The following is a 25,076-nucleotide window of genomic DNA, read 5'->3' on the forward strand; positions in this document are numbered from 1 at the left end:
CACACACACACTCTCACACACACACACACACACACACACACACATACACACACACACACACACACACACACACACACATACACACACAGACACACACACACACACATACACACACACACACATACACAGATACACACACACACACACACACACTCTCACACACACACACGCACACACACACACACACACACACACACATACACAGACACACACACACACACACACACATACACACACACACACACACACCCGTCTCAGCATTTAACCCTCCCAACTCCCCTCCCCAACCCCCACTTTCAGACACTCCTGCACTTTCCTGTCTTGTTTTATAGCCATCAAAGCAACTCATCACCAAGCACACACACTCACACACACACACACACTCACACACACACACACACACACACACACGTAAGCAAACAAAAACAATGACTCAGCATCTCTGAGAAGGCTTTGTAACAAACACAAACAACTCCTCAGGGCATTCTCAAAGTGAAATTTCTCTTGCAGTAAGTTTATTAGCAACCACTGAAACAAGCCCAGTTCCTCCGGACTGGAGCAGTAAATTACACAGCCATCACAGACCTCCTCCATCCTAGACCTCCCTCCATCCCAGACCCCCCCAACATAGACCTCCCTCCATCATAGACCTCCCCAACATAGACCTCCCTCCATCATAGACCCCCCCCCACATAGACCTCCCTCCATCCTAGACCTCCCTCCATCCCAGACCCCCCCAACATAGACCTCCCTCCATCATAGACCCCCCCCCAACATAGACCTCCCTCCATCCCAGACCTCCCCCATCATAGACCTCCCTCCATCCTAGACCTCCCTCCATCCCAGACCACCCCTTTTCTGTCCTGCTACGGATCGCATTAGCAGATGTGTGACAGCTAGATGCTCTACAGGGCTATTAAACAGCATTCAGGATAAAAGCTCTTAGCATTTGCTTAAGTCAGATATGTCTATAACTGCAGTGGTCGCTCATAGAGAAAAGGAATCCTTAAGGATATATGTGTTGTGGTCACATGATTACTGACAGCCACTCCACTGTAGAGCTCACTGATGAAACTCCTCAGTGCAGAATTGCCTACAAGCAAACAGCATAGACCTTCAACAGCAGTGTTGCCCATTTATGGCATTTAGCTGACGCTTTTATCCAAAGCGACTTACAATTATGACTAAGTACACCTTGAACTCAGGGGCCCAACAATGGCAACCTGGCAGTGGTAGTACTTGAACTGGCAACCTTCTGATTACTAGTCAAGTACCTTAACCACTGAGACATCACTGCCCTACCCACAATCACACCCACACCCTGTAATGTCTGATGGTATAGATGTTGTATTATAAATCCAAGTCTCAGTATCAGGACAGAGAATCTCAGCAGTATTGTGAGTGTGTTAAACATGTCCACACTGTGCACAGCACAGAGCCCTGCTAACAACACACTCCTGTTTTGGAACCAACCGTTTAATGACAACGTTATTGGAGTATCTAAGACTGCTCTCTCTGGGGCAGGAGTGTCCAGGACTGCCCCTGCCAGGGCAGGAGGGCTGCTGGAGCTGGCATTTGGTGCCACAGGGCTGAGGATGTGGCACACACACACACACACACACCAGTGAGGGCAAACACACTGACTACAATCACACTCAGCACCGCCAACCCGCACACTACACACACACACACACACACACACACACACACACACACACACATCGCACTCGCACATATGTGCATACAAACACGTGCACACAGACACGCACAAGCACACATGCAGTCACACGCACATACACACACACAAAATATACTCACACACACCATCTGGTCTCACTTTCTTTAAATGTTGAATATGGGAATACGATGGTGTCATGTGAATTCTCAAGGGAAGACGAGAGTAGTATCATGAGTGCTGGATATGTGTAGATGAGCACACAGCACGGCTGTGCGTAGGGTCCCGGGAATGGGAATGTGCCCATCGCAAATCCCGTTTTAGGGTCCCAGGAATGTTGAATGCCCGAGGCTCTGTGTTCCTCCTTATCATTTTGCACAGCGAGCGATAATGTTTTTATCATGACTGTCCTCTGGGGGAGGACAGTCTCCCATCTTTAATAAATCCGCACAGGCAGAGAACTTCGTTATTTTAAATGTCAAAGTAAAAAGGAATTTGTAAGGTCTCCGTTCTTTTCACTGTCCTGTCATTTAAGAAGGGAACATCCTCGAGATTTGAATCTTAAGTTGTGAAATTGGATGTCACCTGCTCAGATGGCAAGAGAAAATGACTGGGAGGTAATGAGACATGTGCAATGACCTGAGTCTGAGTGTCTGAGTGTCTGAGTGTTTGAGTGTCTGAGTGTTTGAGAGTTTGAGTGTTTGAGTGTTTGAGTGTCTGAGTGTCTGAGCGTTTGAGCGTCTGAGCGTTTGAGCGTCTGAGTGTTTGTGTGTTTGAGTGTTTGATGCTCACTCATCCTGAATCCTCACAGTGATAATACTTTTGGAATTTGAGTGAACCTTTGACTGGAATTGTACGTTTTCATATTTTTTCTAATTCAAACTGTAAAGTTAAAACTGAGCTGCGAGCTTTTAGAGGCCGATCATAGTTCTCAGATCTCTGGAATGTCTAATGATACTGTAAACAAGTTGGTTTTGTTTTCATTAAATTCTGATTAGTGAGGAGTTAGGAAATGTAAGGTAATACAACCATTTGTATTTTATTTTATTTATTTATTTCTGAGTTTCCATGCAGTGTTGGATTAGCTCTCTGAGCGCCCGTTCATGTCCAACTGGATCTAAAGGAACCCCGTGGATGTTGGATGTGTTAGTTTAATACACAATCCTTCTCTTCCTCACATAGCACAGCGTCTGTGGCCCAGAGCATCACCTGTGCCGTCACTGTGTCTGTGGCAGTCACCGATGTGAATAATGAATAATGAAAAGTGTTCCTTCTGAAGATCCTTTGTTTGTGGTATTATAACAGTTTAACTGAAATGTCTGTCATCCTCTGTGTGTGTGTGTGTGTGTGTGTGTGTGTGTGTGTGTGTGTGTGTGTGTGTGTGTGTGTGTGTGTGTGTGTGTGTGCTGCAGGTCTAGCCAAGCCCATGGGTCTGGTGGAGGGTCCAGGGGGTCTGGGCCAGGGTGGAGCTGCTGCCACTCTGGGGGAGGACAGTCAGGAGGGCAGATATGAGGAGTATGGCTACAACGCCCAGCTCAGTGACCGCATCTCTCTGGACAGGAACATCCCAGACTACAGGCCCAAGAAGTGAGTCTACTGCCCCAGAACACACACACGCGCGCACTCACACACACACACACACACACAAACACACACACACACACACAAAACCTGCAGATTCACAAGCATACAAGCACATACTATATTCAGTCCTGCAACATATATATGTATATATATATATAAAAATCCTGACCAACTTTTATCTGAAGACTTTAAAGGCACAAAGATCCTCTTTGCACTGTGGTTTTCAGGGTCCAGGACCCTCATAACCAATAATGTTTCAGGGAGGTTTTTAGACCGTGTAGGGAGAGAAGGAGAATTATAAATAGCCACATGACTAAATAACTTTCCTCCAGTTTTGCACCCAGGAGGAGAGCACTGGCAGTGTGTATGTGAGTCAACAGCGACAAACGCAGTGAGCGTGGCATGTTCAGATCACGTTGCTACACTAATGCTAAAGAACGACACATAATGTAAAATAATACAGAGAATAAGACATTGTAGATGTTCCTAGACCTGAGAGATTAACGATCATTCATAATGACCTTTCTAATCTGATATGGGCATGAGGATTGTTGTATTGCTTCTGTGTCCCCATCACTGAGCGTGAGTATCGGGACTTGTAGTGCTGTCTGTGATGCCTCAGACAGGTAGGTAATGACCCCCGTTTCTCCACCTCCTCATCTCGGTGGTCCTCGCCCGACTCCGGCTTCGCGTTACGTTTTGCCACCAAGGGTGGGCCGGGAGTTTGTTGTCCCGGGTAGAGGTGGAGAAAACACAATGATGCGGTCAGACTGCATACTGTGGTAAACGGCGGGAGAAAAATAACTGTAGATTATTTAGCTCCATCTGAAAGGCAGCGAGTAAGAGTGGAAGCCTAAAATAGGACAAGCGTTCTCTTACCGGATAAAAATAATCCCGGGTGGACGAGCTAGTACAGTTGCTTCCTGCTTTTGACTGGAATCCCATTGGTTCCTCAGCCCTGCTGGAAGCCCGTGAACTGCGTTTACAGTGACAGGCTGCTTTTCTTTCTCTTCCTTCATTCCTTCATTCTCCCTTCTTTTGAGCATTCGATTTTGGGAGTGGGTTTAAACTGGATGATGAGCAGCGATGTCAAGCGATCCGGAGAGAGGTCAGCTCAGGTCACTGTGCTTCGACGGTTCAGACGTATGCGGCGCTTACGATCAGTTGTGCGCCTCAGGCTGAGCACGGTGAGCAGGTTGGTGTGAAACCTCGCAGGGACTGATGACTGTACAGGACGGCACGTCAGTGAAAAGTCCAAGAGAGAAAGAAAAAGGACAGAGAGATTAGAGAGGAGGAATGTGACAGGGAATCCGTCCTCTAACACAGACATTGCGTACATTTATGCCAAAGAAAAGAAGAGAAATATCAGGCGTTTTTAATCTATTCTAAAACTCAAATGGGTCTAATGTTTGCCTGGGTAAGGCAGGACCTCAGCCCTGGTTCTGGGAAGCTGGCCAGAGCACGGGTTTGAGAGATGAACTACCAAAAGGATCCTTTCAAATCCTACGAGGTTACAGGCACAATACAGAAACACACGAACTGAGCCAAAATCAGTCAACAGCTGTTGAGTGACGACATGAACTAATTGCATTGCCACTGTAATGGAATATGATGTCACACCTGTTTTAACAAATCTAGCAAATGTTTAGCAAATTGTTTTTTTCGCTTTCACCAAGGACTTTCCAAGCCCATAAATTAAAATTAGCTTTTGATAAATTGTGAAATAAAAAAAAAAGAAAAAAAGTTGAGACTTTAGAACCAAACTCAGTAAAAGCTTATAGTTATTATCAGATTAGCAGAAGAGGAAACTGGTATGAGTGAACAGGTAAACCATATAGAGCATGAAGTCTCCAGGTCTAGAACCGGGAATGCCTTTTAGAGGCTCTAGATAACCACTGTATGAGGGTCTAGGCAACTACTGTCCTAGGGTCTAACTAACCACTGTATGTGGGTCTAGATAACCACTATATTAGGGTCTAGATAACAACTGTATTATGGTCTATATAACCAATGTCCTAGGGTCTAACTAACCACTGTACTAGGGACTAGATAACCACTGTATTAAGGTTTAGATAACCTGTGCTAGGGTCTAGATAACCACTGTATTATGCTCTAGATAACCACTGTATTAGGGTCTATATAACCATTGCCCTAGGGTCTAACTAACCACTGTATTAGGGTCTAGATAACCACTGTATTAGGGTCTAAGTAACCACTGTATTAGGGTCTAGATAACCACTGTATTAAGGTTTAGATAACCTGTGCTAGGGTCTAGATAAGCCCTGTATTAGGGTCTATATAACCCCTGTATTAGGGTCTATATAACCTCTGTCCTAGGGTCTAACTAACCACCATACTAGGGTCTAGATAACCACTGTGCTAGGGTCTAGATAACCACTGTATTAGGGTCTAGATAACCACCATGCTAGGGTCTAGTTAACCACTGCATTAGGGTCTTGATAACCACTGTATTACAGTCTAGAAATCCATTGTTCTAGGGTCTAGAGAACCACTGTGGTGGGGTCTAGATAACCACCATGCTAGGGGCTTGATAACTACTGTATTGGGGTCTAGATAACTACAGTATTAAGGTCTAGATAGACACAGTGCTATGGTCTAGATAACTACAGTATTAGGGTCTAGATAACCACTGCATTAGGGGCTTCACAGTATAACACACACTTCAGTCTGGTAAACAGGGTAACGGAACTGATTTTACTTTACTTTAGCATTCTGTTCACCACTAACAACTAAAGATCACCCAGCCCAGCCAAGACCAGCTCAGACATTTCCACTTTCTATTGTTTCCCTCTTCTCACCCACAGCGACATTCATCTCCCACAAACCCCCCACTCACCCATAACTCTACACCTCCATCCATTCATAACTCCACCTATATCCACCTACGACTCCAAACGCCCATAACTCTACACCCCCAATCCATTCATAACTCCACCTATATCCACCTACGACTCCAACCGCCCATAACTCTACACCTCCATCCATTCATAACTCCACCTATATCCACCTACGACTCCAACCGCCCATAACTCTACACCCCCAATCCATTCATAACTCCACCTATATCCACCTACGACTCCAACCACTCATAACTCCATCTCCCATCTCCTGGTGTCTGCTCTTAGTCAACTATAGATATTCAGTCGCATATTCTGTGGTTTATATATGAAAACTCAAGTTGCATAAAAATTTGCTGTCTGCAGCTTGGACTCTATTCACAAGACTCGAGAGCAAACCAGTAGGGAGGCAGAATAATGGCACCCTGCTGGAAGAGAGAGAAATCACGCCAAAGCCCCATCAGTCAAACAACTCTCATTCTTCTTTCTTCACTGAAAATACATGCTGATAAGGGAGTGGTAGAAATTGGCTTTGAATGATCGTCTGTTGTCACTGTAAATGTGAGGTCTTATCGGAACACTGCAGCATACAGGAGCTTCGGAAACCTACCGCCTGTCCGCAAAGCTGACGTCACTACCAACCACGGTTTTATTTCAGTGTTTAAATGTTGTCCAATATATTGATACTCATTTAACAAAAAAAAAGAAAACTGCTCATAAATGTAAGTATATCTGTATGTAGTTCTAGAGATAGGGTTAGGGTTAGAGTTAGGTTAGAGTTAGGGTTACGGGCTGGGGTTAGGGTTAGGTTAGAGTTAGGGTTAGGGTTAGAGTTAGGGTTAGGGTTAGGTTAGAGTTAGGGTTAGAGTTAGGGTTAGGGTTAGGGTTAGAGTTAGGGTTAGGGTTAGAGTTAGGGTTAGAGTTACGGTTAGGGTTAGAGTTAGGGTTAGGGGTTAGGGTTAGGGTTAGGGTTAGGGTTAGGTTAGGGTTAGGGTTAGGGTTAGGTTGCCCTTTCCAACATTGTAACCCCCACACCACTGCTGTTCCTCCCACCACTGTTGCCCCCACTACTGTTGGGTTAGGGTTAGGGTTAGAGTTAGGGTTAGGGTTAGGGTTAGGGTTAGAGTTAGGGTTAGGGTTAGAGTTTGGGTTAGGGGTTAGGGTTAGGGTTAGAGTTTGGGTTAGGGGTTAGGGTTAGGGCTAGAGTTTGGGTTAGGGGTTAGGGTTAGGGTTAGGGTTAGAGTTAGGGTTAGGGTTAGGGTTCAGGTTAGGGTTAGGGTTAGGGTTAGAGTTTGGGTTAGGGGTTAGGGTTAGGGTTAGGTTAGAGTTAGGGTTAGGGGTTAGGGGTTAGGTTAGAGTTAGGGTTAGGGTTAGGTTAGAGTTAGGGTTAGGGGTTAGGGTTAGTTTAGAGTTAGGGTTAGGTTAGGGTTAGGGTTAGGGTTAGGGTTAGAGTTAGGGTTAGGGGTTAGGGGTCAGGGTTAGGTTAAGGTTAGGGTTGGGGGTTAAGGTTAGGGTTAGGTTAGAGTTAGGGTTAGGTTAAGGTTAGGGTTAGAGTTAGGGTTAGGGGTTAGGGTTAGGGTTAGGTTAGAGTTAGGGTTAGGGGTTGGGGTTAGGGTTAGGGGTTAGGGTTAGGTTAGAGTTAGGGTTAGGTTAGAGTTAGGGTTAGGGTTAGGGGTTAGGGTTAGGTTAGGGTTAGAGTTAGGGTTAGGGTTAGGGTTAGAGTTAGGGTTAGGGTTAGAGTTAGGATTAGAGTTACGGTTAGGGTTAGAGTTAGGGTTAGGGGTTAGGGTTAGGGTTAGGGTTAGGTTAGGGTTAGGGTTAGGGTTAGGTTGCCCTTTCCAACATTGTAACCCCCACACCACTGCTGTTCCTCCCACCACTGTTGCCCCCACTACTGTTGGGTTAGGGTTAGGGTTAGGGTTAGAGTTAGGGTTAGGGTTAGGGTTAGGGTTAGAGTTTGGGTTAGGGGTTAGGGTTAGGGTTAGAGTTTGGGTTAGGGGTTAGGGGTTAGGGTTAGGGTTAGGGTTAGGGTTAGATACTCATTTAACAAAAAAAAAGAAAACTGCTCATAAATGTAAGTATATCTGTATGTAGTTCTAGAGATAGGGTTAGGGTTAGAGTTAGGTTAGAGTTAGGGTTACGGGCTGGGGTTAGGGTTAGGGTTAGGTTAGAGTTAGGGTTAGGGTTAGAGTTAGGGTTAGGGTTAGGTTAGAGTTAGGGTTAGAGTTAGGGTTAGGGTTAGGGTTAGGGTTAGGGTTAGAGTTAGGGTTAGAGTTACGGTTAGGGTTAGAGTTAGGGTTAGGGGTTAGGGTTAGGGTTAGGTTAGGTTAGGGTTAGGGTTAGGGTTAGGTTGCCCTTTCCAACATTGTAACCCCCACACCACTGCTGTTCCTCCCACCACTGTTGCCCCCACTACTGTTGGGTTAGGGTTAGGGTTAGAGTTAGGGTTAGGGTTAGGGTTAGAGTTAGGGTTAGGGTTAGAGTTTGGGTTAGGGGTTAGGGTTAGGGTTAGAGTTTGGGTTAGGGGTTAGGGTTAGGGGTTAGGGTTAGGGTTAGAGTTTGGGTTAGGGGTTAGGGTTAGGGTTAGAGTTAGGGTTAGGGTTCAGGTTAGGGTTAGGGTTAGAGTTTGGGTTAGGGGTTAGGGTTAGGGTTAGGTTAGAGTTAGGGTTAGGGGTTAGGGGTTAGGTTAGAGTTAGGGTTAGGTTAGAGTTAGGGTTAGGGGTTAGGGTTAGTTTAGAGTTAGGGTTAGGGTTAGGTTAGGGTTAGGGTTAGGGGTTAGGGTTAGCGTTAGAGTTAGGGTTAGGGGTTAGGGGTCAGGGTTAGGGTTAGGTTAAGGTTAGGGTTGGGGGTTAAGGTTAGGGTTAGGTTAGAGTTAGGGTTAGGTTAAGGTTAGGGTTAGAGTTAGGGTTAGGGGTTAGGGTTAGGGTTAGGGTTAGGTTAGAGTTAGGGTTAGGGGTTAGGGTTAGGGGTTAGGGTTAGATTAGCGTTAGGGTTAGGTTAGGGTTAGGGGTTAGGGGTTAGGGTTAGGGTTAGGTTAGGGTTAGGTTAGGGTTAGGGTTAGGGTGAGGGTTAGAGTTAGGGTTAGGGTTAGAGTTAGGGTTAGAGTTAGGGTTAGGGTTAGGGTTAGAGTTAGGGTTAGGGTTAGGGTTAGAGTTACGGTTAGGGTTAGAGTTAGGGTTAGGGTTAGGGTTAGGTTAGGGTTAGGGTTAGGGTTAGGTTGCCCTTTCCAACATTGTAACCCCCACACCACTGCTGTTCCTCCCACCACTGTTGCCCCTACTACTGTTGGGTTAGGGTTAGGGTTAGAGTTAGGGTTAGGGTTAGAGTTAGGGTTAGGGTTGGAGTTTGGGTTAGGGGTTAGGGTTAGGGTTAGAGTTTGGGTTAGGGGTTAGGGTTAGGGGTTAGGGTTAGAGTTTGGGTTAGGGTTAGCGTTAGGGTTAGGGTTAGAGTTAGGGTTAGGGTTAGGGTTAGGGTTCGGGTTAGAGTTTGGGTTAGGGTTAGGGTTAGGTTAGGGTTAGAGTTAGGGTTAGGGTTAGGGTTAGAGTTAGGTTAGGGTTAGGGTTAGGGTTAGGGTTAGGTTAGGGTTAGGGTTAGGGTTAGGGTTAGGGTTAGAGTTAGGGTTAGGTTGCCCCTTCCAACATTGTAATTTAGGGTTAGGGTTAGGGTTAGGGTTAGGGTTAGGGTTAGGTTGCCCCTTCCAACATTGTAACTTAGGGTTAGGGTTAGAGTTAGGGTTAGGGTTAGGGGTTAGGGTTAGGGTTAGGGTTAGGGTTAGGGTTAGGGTTAGAGTTAGGGTTAGGGTTAGGGGTTAGGGTTAGGGTTAGGGTTAGGTTGCCTCTTCCAACATTGTAACCCCCACACCACTGCTGTTCCTCCCACCACTGTTTCCCCCACTACTGTTGCCCCCCCACCATTGTTACCCCCATCACTGTTACCCCCATTGTTGCCCTTCCCCCTGTTGCCCCTCTGCTCTGCATGTCACCCTTGTTTTACCCCCAGAATCTGTTCTCAGGTTAGTTGTCAGTTTGACGAGTCTCTGGAGCTCCACCTGCTTCCTAACAGCAGCTTCCCTCCACCTGCTTCCTAACAGCAGCTTCCCTCCACCTGCTTCCTAACACCAGCTTCCCTCCACCTGCTTCCTAACAGCAGCTTCCCTCCACCTGCTTCCTAACAGCAGCTTCCCTCCACCTGCTTCCTAACACCAGCTTCCCTCCACCTGCTTCCTAACAGCAGCTTCCCTCCACCTGCTTCCTACCTCTCCTGTAATGCCAGACCAGTAGCTGTAGTCTGAGTCTCGCACCTTATGTGAAGTGTTATACTAACAGTAAATAAAGCAACTTCCTGAGCGAAGAGATTAAAGTCTTGTTTGCAGAGATCAGTATGTAAGATCATATCATTCTGTTAAAATGTAATACAGAAATTAAGAGCCATTGAAGCCAAGACATAAAAACAAATAATCTTGCTATTTACCCAGTTCCTCATGAAGTCTATAGCAGATGCTGATATGATTTAAAACTTTATTATGTCATGCTGAACACAGATGAGAGATAATGTTATTATAGATGTTATTGTCAGGTGTTGAACGGGGGGATGTACCCCTGGACAGACACTAATATCACCCTTAACAACTGTTAAATGACAAATGCATTTTAAGTGAAGCTTAATTTGTAACTGTGTTTAAAGTTAACAGTCAGGGTAGACATGGACGATGTCATTGCATCAGTTCAGCTCAACTCAACTCAGCCCAATTCAGTTCAACTCAGCTCAGTCCAGTTCAGGTCAGCTCAACTCAACTCAACTCAGTTCATCTCAGCTCAGCTCAGCTCTTTGCTGTGGTTGTCTATTTTTGAGTGACTGACCAGTCTTGGCCCATCAGTGACTGACACATATACAAACTCCAGCCCCACTGCTGTGCATGATTCACACATACTAGCACAACACCCACGGATGAGTCGTTACCATGCCAGGGGCACTGCTGCGTTGACCCTGGCGCACCTCCCAAACCATATCTGTACACAAGAGGTCCTACGGTCAGAAAGTGACCAGTGATGAACAGGGCCTATGGTGCCTAGCAGATGGGACACAGTCTGTTATTATTCACCTTTAAAATGCACCTGTAAGATACAAGCTAGGTGTTCCCAATGAAGTGGTTAGGGTAGCTCAATGTCTAGTCAAGTCAAATGTATTTCTATAGCGCTCTTTACAACAGATGTTGTCACAAAGCAGCTTTACAAATGTCAGAGTCCAAGCCCCCAGTGAGCAAGACAAGCGTGACAGTGGTGAAGAAAAACTCCCTGGAGCACGAGGAAGAAACCTGGAGAGGAACCGAGACTCAGAGGCGGGGGGGGGCATCCTCCTGTGGCTGATTACTATATTAATACTTCTATATATGCCAGTTGTTCCACTGCCTATGAACACAACAAATTACAACAAACATGCACGCACACACACGCACACACACACACACACACACACAGAGTGCATTGGCACGCCGTTGGTGTGAAGCAGTGTTGGACTGATCTGTGGTGAAGAGTGCAGTGGCCCATGCTGAGTTCCGTCTGCTGCTTTTACTGCTAGTGCAGCTCAAACCCCACACTGCTGCCTCTTCCTAAGAGAGTGTCTCACTTCCTGGGAGAATGTGTCACTTCCACCTGCTGCCAGGCCAGTAGTCATATGCAAGCGTGTGTGCAGAAAAAGAAATGAAGAGAAGGTGATGAAAAGAAACATCGTGTGTGTGTGGGGTGTGGGGTGTCGGGGGGGGGGCAACTCTTGCTAGCGTCAGATTTGAGAGGTCCTGGGATGGCTGTGTTCTGTCCCATCACCCAGTCGTCACGGTGATTGAAGACTGACGTTTTTAGAGGGACGGTGATAACGGTGTTCTGAGTGTCCAGTCATCTGTGAAGACGCACACTTTTGTGGCAGGAATAGGGGAATTTAAAATGCTTGACATGAGGGGGACCTAAACCTCCTGGCTATAAAATCACTACATAAGTGAGCACACATGAAATGTAGCCATCATTTTAGCGTTGATTTGGGTTAGTGTCTGAGAACCAAGCAGTCTATTGAGTGTGGGGAGAAAACACCACCACCAACAATAGTCCCTTAAGAAGGTGTTGTCCTTTGGCAGAGACCTGCCTGTCCATGGTTAGGACACGGGGCTGCACTGTTTCTGCTCTGCAGGATGGTCTAGCTCGTCTCTCTGTTGATACCAAAGTGATCGTAGCCGGTCACTGACATGTGTCCAACAAGTGGCTGTCATGTGAGATTACAGCAGTGTGATTAGCTATGTTTATTTATAATACACGTGTAACCATATACCTTTGCAATATTTTCACAAAATATGAACCCTATCACTGAATTTACCCTTAACCCTAACCTTAATCCTAACCCTAACCCAGACCTTACTCCTAACCCATAACCCTAACCCTAATCCTGACCCTGACCCTTACCCTTAGCCCTGTCCCTAACCCTTACCCTAACCTAATCCTGACCCTAACCCTTAACCCTAACCCTAACCTAACCCTCACCCTGACCCTGACCTTAACCCTAACCTTAACCCTAACCCAGACCTTACTCCTAACCCTTAACCCTAATCCTAACCTAACCCTCACCCTGACCCTAACCCTAACCCTAACCCAGACCTTACTCCTAACCCTTAACCCTAATCCTAACCTAACCCTCACCCTGACCCTGACCCTAACCCAGACCTTACTCCTAACCCTTAACCCTAACCCTAACCCTTACCCTAACCTAATCCTGACCCTAACCCTCACCCTGACCCTAACCCTCACCCTTAACCCTAACCCTAACCATAACCGTAACCCTAATTTAACCCTAACCCTAACCATAACCGTAACCCTAACTTAACCCTAACCATAACCCTAACATAACCCTGACCCTAACCCTAACCCTAAACCCTATCCCTCACTCCAACTCTGCAAATAATTGACCTGAGCACTGTTGGGTCATTATGAAGAGTATGAACATGCCTACATTTCTCTCTCTCTCTCCCCTTCTCTCAATTTCTCTCTCCCTCTCTCGCTCTTTTCTTCATCCCTGTTTGTCTCTGTACCAGTGACCAGACTCAGTGTTTTAATTCAGTGTCTTATTAGACCACTGATGTAATTGTGGTTATACCGTCATGAGTGCATGTGAAACTGATCACATCTCTCACAAAATCTTCAAAAGAATTAAGAAATCTTACACAATCTCTTTTGTGGCATTGGTGGGAAAATGTGTTGCTTTCAATATTTAAAATTTCAGCTACATATAGTGGATAATTCAGTCAGGGGCTCTTCCGCGTTTGTGTTTCTCTAGTGGTCTGTGCTTAATGCCTTCTACAGCTGCTCTTTATGGAATGGCTACAAAATCACTGCCATTTTCCCCTGTGCCCAGATTCAAAGACTGGTTTCCAAAAATCTGTTTTAAATGTAAGAAATCCATCAAATCAATGGCAGTAGCAAATGTTTGTTGTGTGTGTGTGTGTATGGTGTGTGTGTGTGTGTGTGTGTGTGTGTGTGTGTGTGTGTGTGTTTGTGTGTGTGTGTGTGTGTGTGTGTGTGTGTGTGTGTGGTGTGTGTGTGTGTGTGTGGTGTGTGTGTGTGTGTGTGTATGGTGTGTGTGTGTGTGTGTGTGTGTGTGTGGTTGTGAAAGCAATAAAAAGCACACCCGTAGGGCAGAAATCTCCAGCACAGTCGAGCACTAAAACAATCCACAAAAATAAAACAGAGTAATCTTTTGCCCTCCAGTGGAACTGTTGTTTGTAGTCGCCGTGGCGATTCAGGCATTGTTGCGGTTTTGTGTGTTCCGCACCTTCATGCCTCCATGACAACAAGCAGAGTTCTAGAACCGTCGGCGTGAGCAGGATTCCAGCTGACATTTCAGCCTCGTCTGACTGGGAGCACGGCCTCGTCTCCACAGACCACTGAGGGAAAGTGGCGCTGAGAGGCTGTTCTGAAAAAGACCCACGCAGGAGTCAGCACCAGAACATTCTGCTCTCCACAGGGGGATTTTGACGCCCCCAGCAGAAAATCTCTGCTATCTCAGGTCAAATTTTGGATGTGTCTGAAACACCACACACACTTAAACAGGGCACTGTGTGTGTACAGCCAGAAAGCACAGTGCAAAATGCTCAAACAAAACAATATAGATGTTTTCTAGACTTGAGGATTATAAATGCAGCAATACTGATCCAGTCACTGGAAGAACAGTGCAGCAAGATTCCCGGACCTTTCAGTAAGACTCCTAGACCCTTCAGTAAGACACTTGGACTATTCAGTAAGACACCTAAAAAATTTTGAGGAAAACTGTATTTATTTTGTTAACCTCCACTATAGTGGATTTGAGGTTTAATCATTTTAATAAAAATTTAAATAATTATTTATTTTGGATTTGGATTTAAAATACAGTAAACAGCAAAAATACAAACCAGAACAGCAAAAATACAAACCAGTTTTATTTTGTATGAGTGCAGTATTACAGAGAACACAGTGAGTGTTATGGAGAACACAGTGAGTGTTATGGAGAACACAGTGATTATTACAGAGATTACCGTGATTATTACAGAAAACACATTGCCTTCGTTTTATCTAGTGGAGTCACAAAACATAATTTTCATTATTCCAGTAATAACATGATGAACACTTTGAACTTTAATTTACCTCGAGGAAACTTTCTTTAACCCCCTCATTTTGCAGTTGACACAAGCTGGTCATCTGTGTTATCAGGTCAAATGTGTGTGTGTGTGTGTGCATGCCTACTGCAGAATTGAATAATAAATCCTCATGGTACCAAAAGGCCCAGTTATTTATTATGTTCAACATTTTTAATATGTAGGAAGACCCTAATTACAGACTATATACCATAGATACTCACTATACACCATAGATACTCACTATACGCCATAGATACTCACTATAGTTCATAACATTGACAGGAAACTCATAAATCATGCATGGATCTATTGGTCTGTGTCATCTGCCCATGAGGGCAATTTGAGTTCAGTCTGAATTTGGTCTGCGTTCTGCCTGAGTTCAGTCTGAAATCAGTTTGGTTGCACACCAGTTGTTCCTGTTGGCTTCTACTTCAGTGCTCACAGACAGAAATAGGTGTTATTGATTTCCAGTCTTTTATTAATGTTTGTTTTTTCTTTTTCTTCACAACACGCAATTCTATTAGAACACTGAACATTTTCATCTGATAAATGTCAATCGTAGGGTTTCTAATCACACTGTTAGAAATATAACCTTTTTCCTGAGCCTCACAGTCTTAAGGCATATTACAGTAGCTGATTTCCAGAGCAGACAGAGGAGTGCTAGTTTGTGGCACTGCTGAGGACCAGGCCCTATAGCGGGGGATGGGGTTGAGCGCCTATGGTTGCTATAGGAATCTGGAGACTCAGTGTATGTGTGTGCAGTCAGCGTCACGTTGCACAAAAAAAATTGACAGATTAGAAAGCCTTGCACACTTATTTTCGAGTCTCTTGCTTACTTAGCTGATAAAAGGAGCTGCATTCGGGTTATTTCTGGTTTACGACCAATTACGTTCATTTACATAGTGTGTTATTAGGGACTGTGCACTTTGGAGTTTACACAGCTCTCCAAACTTTATCCATGTTCTGTTTTACTCTACTAAATGGCTCATTGAAAACAGAGGCTTGGAATCAAATTCCAATCAGTCTTCCAGAGCCTCAGTTACCATGGCGCCATTTCAAGGGAAGTGTAATCAGTAAGAGGGCAGCTGTGTGTTAGCAGTGATTGTGATGAGGAACATTTATTTGCTTGTGTCTAACACACGTCATCAGGGCCCTCAGCAATCTGCTACATGAAACAGGGCCTGACTACAAAATACAGATGCCTGGTATCCCTTAGATACCATCACTGACATTCTCCAGTTGCATTAACTTGCTGTTCACTCGCTGAAAGACGTTCTTCTACATGGGAAACGGTAGTTGAGAATTTCATTAAAAGGAAACTCACTATCGCTATTTAACTCGATATGCACAGATATTTGTAATAATTAGTTAGTTTCAAATGTTTCATTCATCTCCAGTTTGAAGGAACCTGGGTTGCCAGGTTTTGGGGCAGGTTCGCTGGAGGTTTCCACTGTCCTGTCTGCGGTGTTGTAGGCGCTCATGACTCCCTTCTCTCTCCCGCACAGGTGTAAACAGATGACGTACCGTGATGACCTGCCACAGATCGCTGTGGTCTTCATCTTCGTGAACGAAGCCCTGTCCGTCATTCTGCGCTCTGTCCACAGTGTGGTCAACCACACCCCCGCTCACCTGCTCAAAGAGATCATTCTTGTGGACGACAACAGCGATAGCGGTAAACACACAGACCGACGTACAGACGACATTGCTAATACTCAGCTAAAGCCAAAAGTGGTCAGTTAGAATTGTGTAAATGAATTTGCATTAACTGATAATTAATGGCCTTCATTCTTTCTTTTGCAAATTAGAGTGTTGTTGGGGGAAAGTTCTGTCTCCTTGTTTCTATCCGAACAACATCTGATCCTGAAGGGACTGCTGCTTTTGTGCAGTCTTTAAATCTTTAAGTCTTTAAATCTTTGAATCTTTAAATCTTTAAGTCTTTATCAGACTTAAACATCCTGTGAAAAGTGTGATAATGAGAAAACCACAGAGCAGGTCAGAAGGATTTATGTTCATATCAACCTGATGTGAAACGTGAGCACTGAGACATCCCCAGCAGCACAGGGATGCCGGAAACCTCTGCATCTAGTTACCAGCCTATTTTAGCCAAGCTGTCCAATCAGATCTGTCACGAGTCATGACTCAGCAAACTAGATTTCCCATAATGCTTTATCGCTGTGGTGAATCCAGATGAGTTCAGTCTAAGTACTGTAAACAGAGGCTTAGGGTTCTGTAGACACATTATTACTATTGTACAAACTCTGTTACGCTTTTAACTACATTGACTTAATTGCGTTAGACACTCACTCAACATAAACCTAATATAAGTATACAGGTTTCCTATTTTTTGAGCGGTTTGCATCATTTTGTTTTCTTTGTGTGTGTCCGTGTTTGTGTGTGTGTGTATGGCTGTGAATGCAATAAAAAAACCATTCCAAAAAGCAAGGAACAGCAGAATGAGAAAGAGGCACAGTGCGGAAGAGAGAGAAAGCACACCCGTAGGGCAGAAATCTCCAGCACAGTCGAGCACTAAAACAATCCACAGAAATAAAACAGAGTAATCTTTTGCCCTCCAGTGGAACTGTTGTTTGTAGTCGCCGTGGCGATTCAGGCATTGTTGCGGTTTTGTGTGTTCCGCACCTTCATGCCTCCATGACAACAAGCAGAGTTCTAGAACCGTCGGCGTGAGCAGGATTCCAGCTGACATTTCAGCCTCGTCTGACTGGGAGCACGGCCTCGTCTCCACAGACCACTGAGGGAAAGTGGCGCTGAGAGGCTGTTCTGAAAAAGACCCACGCAGGAGTCAGCACCAGAACATTCTGCTCTCCACAGGGGGATTTTGACTCTTCGAATGCCGGGAAACATTTATTGACATCATCCTGGCATTAAGCAAACTACTCTTTTAAAATGTTTAAAATGCTATACACCGTGCAAGGGTGTGTAACAGAGTGAGACCCGCTGGTGTCCTGTCCCTGTCATCTGAGCGGACACGTCTGTAGTCTCTGGCTGCACTGCAGACACCCGAGACGTTCAAATGGTCAAAGTCCCGGCAGAGAACTGAGCTATCTCAGCTGTCCACACCCCGCAGGTCGGCCACCATGAGCCACTGTGACTCCAGATTTCCATGCTAACATGCTAACATGCTAACATTCTGGCCCACCACTCTTTGCAAGCATTAATCCATTAATATTCATGGTTTCTCTTACTCATTAATATCCAGGTCTTCTCGTCATTAATATTCATGGTTTCTCTTACTCATTAATATCCAGGTCTTCTCGTCATTAATATTCCGAGATGCCTACATGACCTTTTCATGGTAGTGATCTGTGTCGTTGCTTGTGGAGTGTCAATTCCAGGGGAAAACGACTCAAGGAGCAATAATTGTGCGTAGTTTGGAGAACACTGCTGCCGAGCTGGAATGACTCATGGTGACATGCTGATTGTGACGCGGAGGTTATCACCCTCTCACTTTCCTCCCGTTCATGCGCTTCATCTCTGAAGAATTACGCTGTGGTCTGCAACGAGACAAAGGCCGACATACGGGAAATATTGACGTGATTTCCATGTGGAGAAGGTCCATCTCAGCTTTAACAAGTTGAAGAAGACCTTGGAAGTTGATTTGTGGAGACAGAAGTGCTTGTAAACAGAAGATATTGCATTTATATTCAAATAAATGGATGACATTTTTAAAGCGAGAGTTTCTGTAATGTCGTTCAAGGTCAGACCTCAGTGAGTGAGACCTCATTACCACAATATGAGATGAAAATTCACCAGGCAGAACAACTATACGTGTTCATCTTCATTGTATACACACACAAACGCACTCACACATGCACACACATACACACACACACACACACACATACACAAATGCACGCTCACAAATACACACACACGTGCACACACACATGCTAATATACACACACAAATATACACACGCACACAAACGCACTGAAACACACACACACACACACGCGCATGCACACTCACGCTAATGTACACACAAATACACACACATCCAAACACACTGAGACACATGAACACACACACATGCATACACACATGCTCACATACACACACATGAACACAAACACACACATGCATACACAAACACACACTCGCGCACACAGACACACACACACACGTGCACACACACATGCTAATATACACACACAAATACACACACGCTCACAAATACACACGCGTGCACACACACATGCGGACACATGCATACACAAATACACGCTCGCACACACACATGCACACTCGCGCGCACACACACATACACACACACACACGTGCACACACAAATGCTCACACACACACACATGCACACATGCACACACACATGCATACACAAATACACACTCACACAGACACACACGCTCACACACACACTCACACACACACACACACACACACACACACGCTCACACACACACACACACACACACACACACTCACACTCACACACACACACACACACACACACACACTCACACACGCTCACACACACACACACACACACACGCACACACACACACTTGAGAACGATGCTCCTGCTCTGGATGTACAGATGAACGCCACGGACGCCTGTACCTCCATCAAACAAAACAAGGTTGCCTGATTTCCAAAGCTCCCCTCTCAGGAACAGGGCACATTCCAGATCCTCCAGTACCCCTCGATTTCACACGTCCACTTCCCATTGCTTCCAGCTTCTTCCCGGTGAGCTGTGATGGATGGAAGTTTGTTTTTCTTCCAAAGTATTCACTGCTGCATAACTTATCAGTGGGGCAGTTCCTTACACAGGGTACTTATCAGTGGGGCAGTACCCTGCACACATATGAGTGGGGCAGTATTATCAGTGGGGCAGTACCCTACCCAGGGCATGTATAACCAGGGCAGTACACACTGCATCCCAGGTATGTGTACTTGGCCCTTCTCAGTTGAAAATAAAGGGCACTTTGGTTGTTAGCATTCAGATAAACATCTAGGCTTGTGTCATAACAACACAGCAGATGAATCACAATGCAAATTACTCACTGCTGAACAAAATTCACCGTGACAGCAATCTTATCATAGATCAGTTATTGTTGTGCTTTGCATTGTGGCTGTGTTGTGGTGCCATAACGTGTCATTACCGTTACAACAGGGAGCACTGTGGTGCTAATGGCACAGTATGTGTGTATGTGTAAGCAGAGACTGTGTCGTCTAAACACCAGTTTTCCCCTCTCGTTGAGTTTCCTGATGTGATATTTGTTTGTTTATGGAGTGAAGGACGTGTAAGAGTAACAGAGGGGTGTGTGATTGGTTTGGCTTTAGGGAACACCTGTCCTGTCTTCACACCAATTCCTCATCTCACACAAGATGTATCACTCCCAGACTTCGAGAGAAGAACCCCACAAACCCAAACTCACCCTCCTGCAAGTGTGTGTGTGTGTGTGTGTGTGTGTGTGTGTGTGTGTGTGTGTGTGTGTGTGGGTTTGTTTACTTTTGTATGGGAAAAGGTGCGTGGTTGAGCGTAGGTGTGTGTTAATGTGTGTGTGTGTGTGAATGAGTACAGATGCCCTGCCCTCAAGGCTACGACAGGTGGCGGAGAGAACCATTTTTATGGAAATTCGCCACAGTGGACTCATGCATTTGCTCGACTGTAAACAAAAGATCTGCTCCACTGAGATCTGCTTCCCGACCAGAAGCTCTCGCAGTGTAGCCAGCACTGAATTAACGCCTGAAGTGTTAAATCCTGCCTTGCAGTGTTCATTTACATCCAGCTGGATTTAGGAGTTGGTTCCACACTGCAGATTTCACTGTGTGGACTGAATGTTTTATCGTCACTGAGTATGTTGTTTTGCCTTTGTGTTTTTATCAGTGGAGCTGAAGTTTAATTTGGACCAGTATGTGAACAAGCGTTATCCAGGCCTGGTGAAGATTGTGAGGAATGCCAAGCGCGAGGGGCTCATCCGGGCCCGGATGCATGGCTGGAACGCTGCTACAGCTGCTGTGGTCGGATTCTTCGATGCCCATGTAGAGTTCAACACAGCATGGTGAGTGTGGGTGATAACGTGTGGCCTTTTATTCTACCAGAAACGAATTTGCTCACATAGCATTTATATCCCACTCATGTTCATGTTCATGTTGAATGTGCTTCAAACACTTACACTTATTTTGGACATTTTATAAAGAAATATCACTAATTCCACACGAGCACGCACATCCACAGTGCAAGGAGAATCTAATACTCTCCATTTTGGATACAGTGTTAGTTTTTCCTGAGCCCTCAGGCATGCGCGTGCACACACACACACACACACACACACACACACACACACACATACACACAAGCACAGGAGAATGATAGATGTGTGTGTGTGTGGTTCTTCGGTGTAGATTCTGTGAAGCGGTGTGACTCAGGAGTGGTTTGGATCAGTACCAGCATCTCTTTGTTTACTCTCCATAGCAGTAAAGGCCAACTGATGCATAAGTAAATCCGTGTGTGTATTAAGCAGCTTATGAATATTCATGATGTTTAACTATGCTAATTCTCAAAGTGCACAATGTTTACAGTTAGATTTTACATTACTTAATGACAAGGTTTAACTGGCAGAAATAGCTTCTTGTTGTTCAGCTCAGAGCTCAGAGTTTAAGAAGCCGTGTTCACATCTTACTACTCCAAACTGTAAACAAGACCACATGATCAGGGACTGTAGTTAAAAAATCATAGAGTAGAAATTATATATATTTTTCTTGTTTAATTTTACTGTGTTGTGAGAAAACGTATTGTGTAATCAAGGTCCAAACTGAACATGTGACTATAGTGCAGTGTCTTTGTTGGTTTGTGTTTCTTTTTAAACTGTCAGTTTAAACTATCAGAAATATTCACAACCTGAGAGAATAAAAGCCATTTTAACATCTAAGACAAGTTATTACATTTTTATGGCATTTATCTGACACTTTTATCCAAAGTGACTTACAATTATGACTGAACACATCTTCAGTAATTGAGGATTAAGGGTCTAGCTCAGGGGCCCAACAGTGGAAACCTGACAGTAGTGGGACTTGAACCAGCAACCTTCTGATTACCAGTCCAGTACCTTCACCACTAAAAAAAGGAATAAGACAAGTAATACAGGTAAGTGTAACGTTGAGCGGTCAGGAGGCCGACGCATGTGCGGAAACGAGCGAGATTTAATTCAGGGCAAATCCAGAATCAGAGTCGTAGTCGTAGTCCAGGGTCAAAGAGCTAACACGGATTGTACGGGGATACAGGACAAGGGCTAGGATACATGAAAGCAAACAGGGGAAGCCGGCTAAAACAAGATGCTAGGAAAAACCGGGGCTGGGAAACACAGTGTACAAACCAACACAAGCATGCGAAATAAACATACAACCATTAAAATTAACACATTCAAATGAACAGCAAAAACACAGGAATCAAGACAGGGTTTAAATACATGAACCAAAGGTAGAAATGAGGGACAGGTGCAAGCAATCAAACGAGGGGTGGAGAAAACGAAACTAAGGAACGGAACAAAAACACACAAGACAGGGAAACCACGGAACCTGGGAGGGACTGATCCTGACAGTAAGACAGGAAAATTACTCTGAAATGCCTGAAAATGTAGTGTGGTAATACATCTGTACACTTCAATCCGATTATACCTCTCAGTTTAAAAATACATATTTCCTTTTTCAAACAGGTGTTTCACACAGGTGTTGATGTAAGGAATAACACGTACGCTAACTATCCCAAATGAGTGCAGTGGACAGCTAAGACCATCCAGCCTGCTAGCCTGTGTCACCCTATTACCCAGACAGAAATGAATCCTAATTAAGGACACTCGTTAGAGGAATATCACCCCCCCATTTGGGAATTATGGATTAACCATTAATGAGCATTCCTGCTTTGTTCTGTCACATAAAAATCCAATCAGAAGGAAATAGGTTTTAGAAGAGGTGTCCTTCAGGCCAGGGGATGGTAAATGTGCATTTAGTGTGCATGTTCAAGGATAAGGCGCGTGAGTGTTTGTTCAGAGCTGATATTGATCTGAGCCGTAATTGAACAGCGTTTTGCCTGTGGAATAGAAGAACAGAAGAAAGAAGATTACGTCCAGGAGTCGATGAGTACCATGTGTGAGTGAGAAACAGGAGAAGAGAGACAGTGTTTGGCCATTTGTAGTGGACCAACTCCGTTGTAATGGAATCTGGGTCAAATTGTACTTTGTAGTAGAATGCATGAGACTCTAAGTTTACATTTAACAACACCAGCTAAACAAACGTTTTAGCTCATTTATGAAAGTTAGAGATGTAGTCGGTGTAGTCTAAGTACACCCACTCCTACAACTACACTGTAATCTGATTAGGCCAACAGTGAATGATCATATATTAGTAAGACTTACTGTCTTAGTTAGAAAAATATCAGACCATTGGTTTTCAAGTTAATGTTGCTGGAGTTGTGGAGCAGAAGAAAGTTAACATTAGGACAGCCATTCAGTGCTGGGTCACACCTGCATTAATATATGTGTTTCTTTAGAAGGAATCCACAGAAGGCTTCAGTTCATTGTCACTCAGGAGCATTGCTAGGGGTGTGGGTGGGGGGGGGGTGTGGTTAGGGAGTGAGGTTATGGGTGGGCCTTTGGGTTTTAACCCCTTAATGGTTCAGTGCACTGAATGATATATTGTCATGGAACATTTCCCTCTCACTAGTCACGTGACTGGGGGGTTTACTTGCCTGTAGCCACACCCCTATGATGGCACGCACCTGCCAGTCTATTTAAACCCCCGCCAGTGCGTACCTCACTGTTGGTCATTGTTTGTTAGCGTCTGAGTATAATGTTAATGTCCATGTGTGTCTAGCCTGTGTTAATGTTACGGTCTTTATTGACAGCGTTGTGTGTGTTGATGTTCACTGTTAATGTTGTGTGTGAGTGCCACCATTGTCTTTTATGTTCCATGTTATTATTAAATGTTTCACAAAGTCGCGGGACTCTGTGCGTCCTGTTCCGCGCCCTGTGGCACTCAAGTGGCCGTTACATATAGTCTATCTCAGGTGTATTAAAACAGCACGGTTTAACACCACTGTCAACGTTAAGCATTACACGGCAGTACCCACCAGGACTAGACCCCATCTCCCTTACATTTCATCATTCTAGAACGTATGTTAGTATTCTAGAACACATGTTAGTATTCTAGAATGCCTTTTCTAGCTCTAGAATTGCAGAGGCTACGGGATAACAGAGCTCCAGAGGTGTTCCAGTCGCCATAGTGACTGGCACCTGTGAACACCACATAATAAATTATAATGCCACCTGTAATTGCTTCCTAATTGGAGCCTGTCAGCCTGTCAGAGTGTTTCAAGATGGACAGTGTTTGTGGTTGTGTGTGTGTGTGTGTGTGTGAGAGAGAGAGAGGTGGTAAAGCAGGAACGGTATTGGGTCATAAATAGAACCTTGGCACACACGAGCTTGTTTTCTTCTGCAAAATACCATCTTTAAAAAACAAGTAATTACATGTTTAGAAAATCAATACACACATTATAAAAGTCTTTTTCTCACTTGATCCAACTACTCAATGTGTCGCCTAACGTAGGAAATGTAAGATGTTGTGTTATTAGTGTCAGTAATAAGCTATACATGTTTGTCCTTCTCTAACCTGATATGTGTGACTGTGTCATGCTAAGATCAGGATGTAACACGGAGCGATCACCAGGTGGATGTACACACTGAGAAAAGCGAGATTCATTAAGGACAAATCCGTAATCAGAGTCATAGTTGTATTCCAGGGTCAGTGAACCAATGAGGAGAGTCCGGGAATACATAGTAAACAAAAGAGACAAACACACGATAACAGAAGAGGGAAACAGGCTACAGTCAGGAACACAAACTACATGAACAGGCTAAGAAACACAGGCAGAACAAACACAACAGAGTTTAGTACATCCAACTCCAGAGAACATGGATACGTGGATAATGTTAGCAGACCACGCCAACGCGATAGAGGCATGGACTCACACAGACCTGCAATTGAAAATTAACAACACAGGGTACACACACACATATACTAACAAGGGTTAACAAGACACAGGTGAGATAATCGAAACACGGAAGCAAAACACGAGACAGGGTAACCAACAAGGACTCTAGGAGGAACCCAAACGTGACACCTGACCTGTCAGATCTTCACACTTGGACTAATAGGCCAGCAGTGCCAAGGCACAAACCTGCTTTTATTTTGAAATGTGTTACTTGACACCTAAAAGTGCCACCTGTCCTCTGAATGTGGGGACATACCGTCGAGCACTTTTCATGTTGTG

General features: G+C 44.7%; 1 protein-coding gene across 2 annotated transcripts in view; it reads left to right on the forward strand.

Annotated features, from left to right (window-relative positions):
* Window positions 1–25,076, forward strand: part of galnt9 (polypeptide N-acetylgalactosaminyltransferase 9) — a 90,421-nt gene that overhangs the window by 8,827 nt on the left and 56,518 nt on the right. For both annotated transcript variants that reach the window (XM_035529542.1, XM_035529543.1), the window contains exons 2-4: window positions 3,088–3,262; window positions 16,276–16,442; window positions 20,637–20,811. In XM_035529542.1, coding sequence (XP_035385435.1) covers window positions 3,088–3,262; window positions 16,276–16,442; window positions 20,637–20,811 — 517 coding nt within the window. The remainder of the gene's footprint in view (window positions 1–3,087; window positions 3,263–16,275; window positions 16,443–20,636; window positions 20,812–25,076) is intronic.

The sequence above is a fragment of the Electrophorus electricus genome, chromosome 9, assembly GCF_013358815.1.
Source record: "Electrophorus electricus isolate fEleEle1 chromosome 9, fEleEle1.pri, whole genome shotgun sequence".
NCBI lineage: Eukaryota > Metazoa > Chordata > Actinopteri > Gymnotiformes > Gymnotidae > Electrophorus > Electrophorus electricus.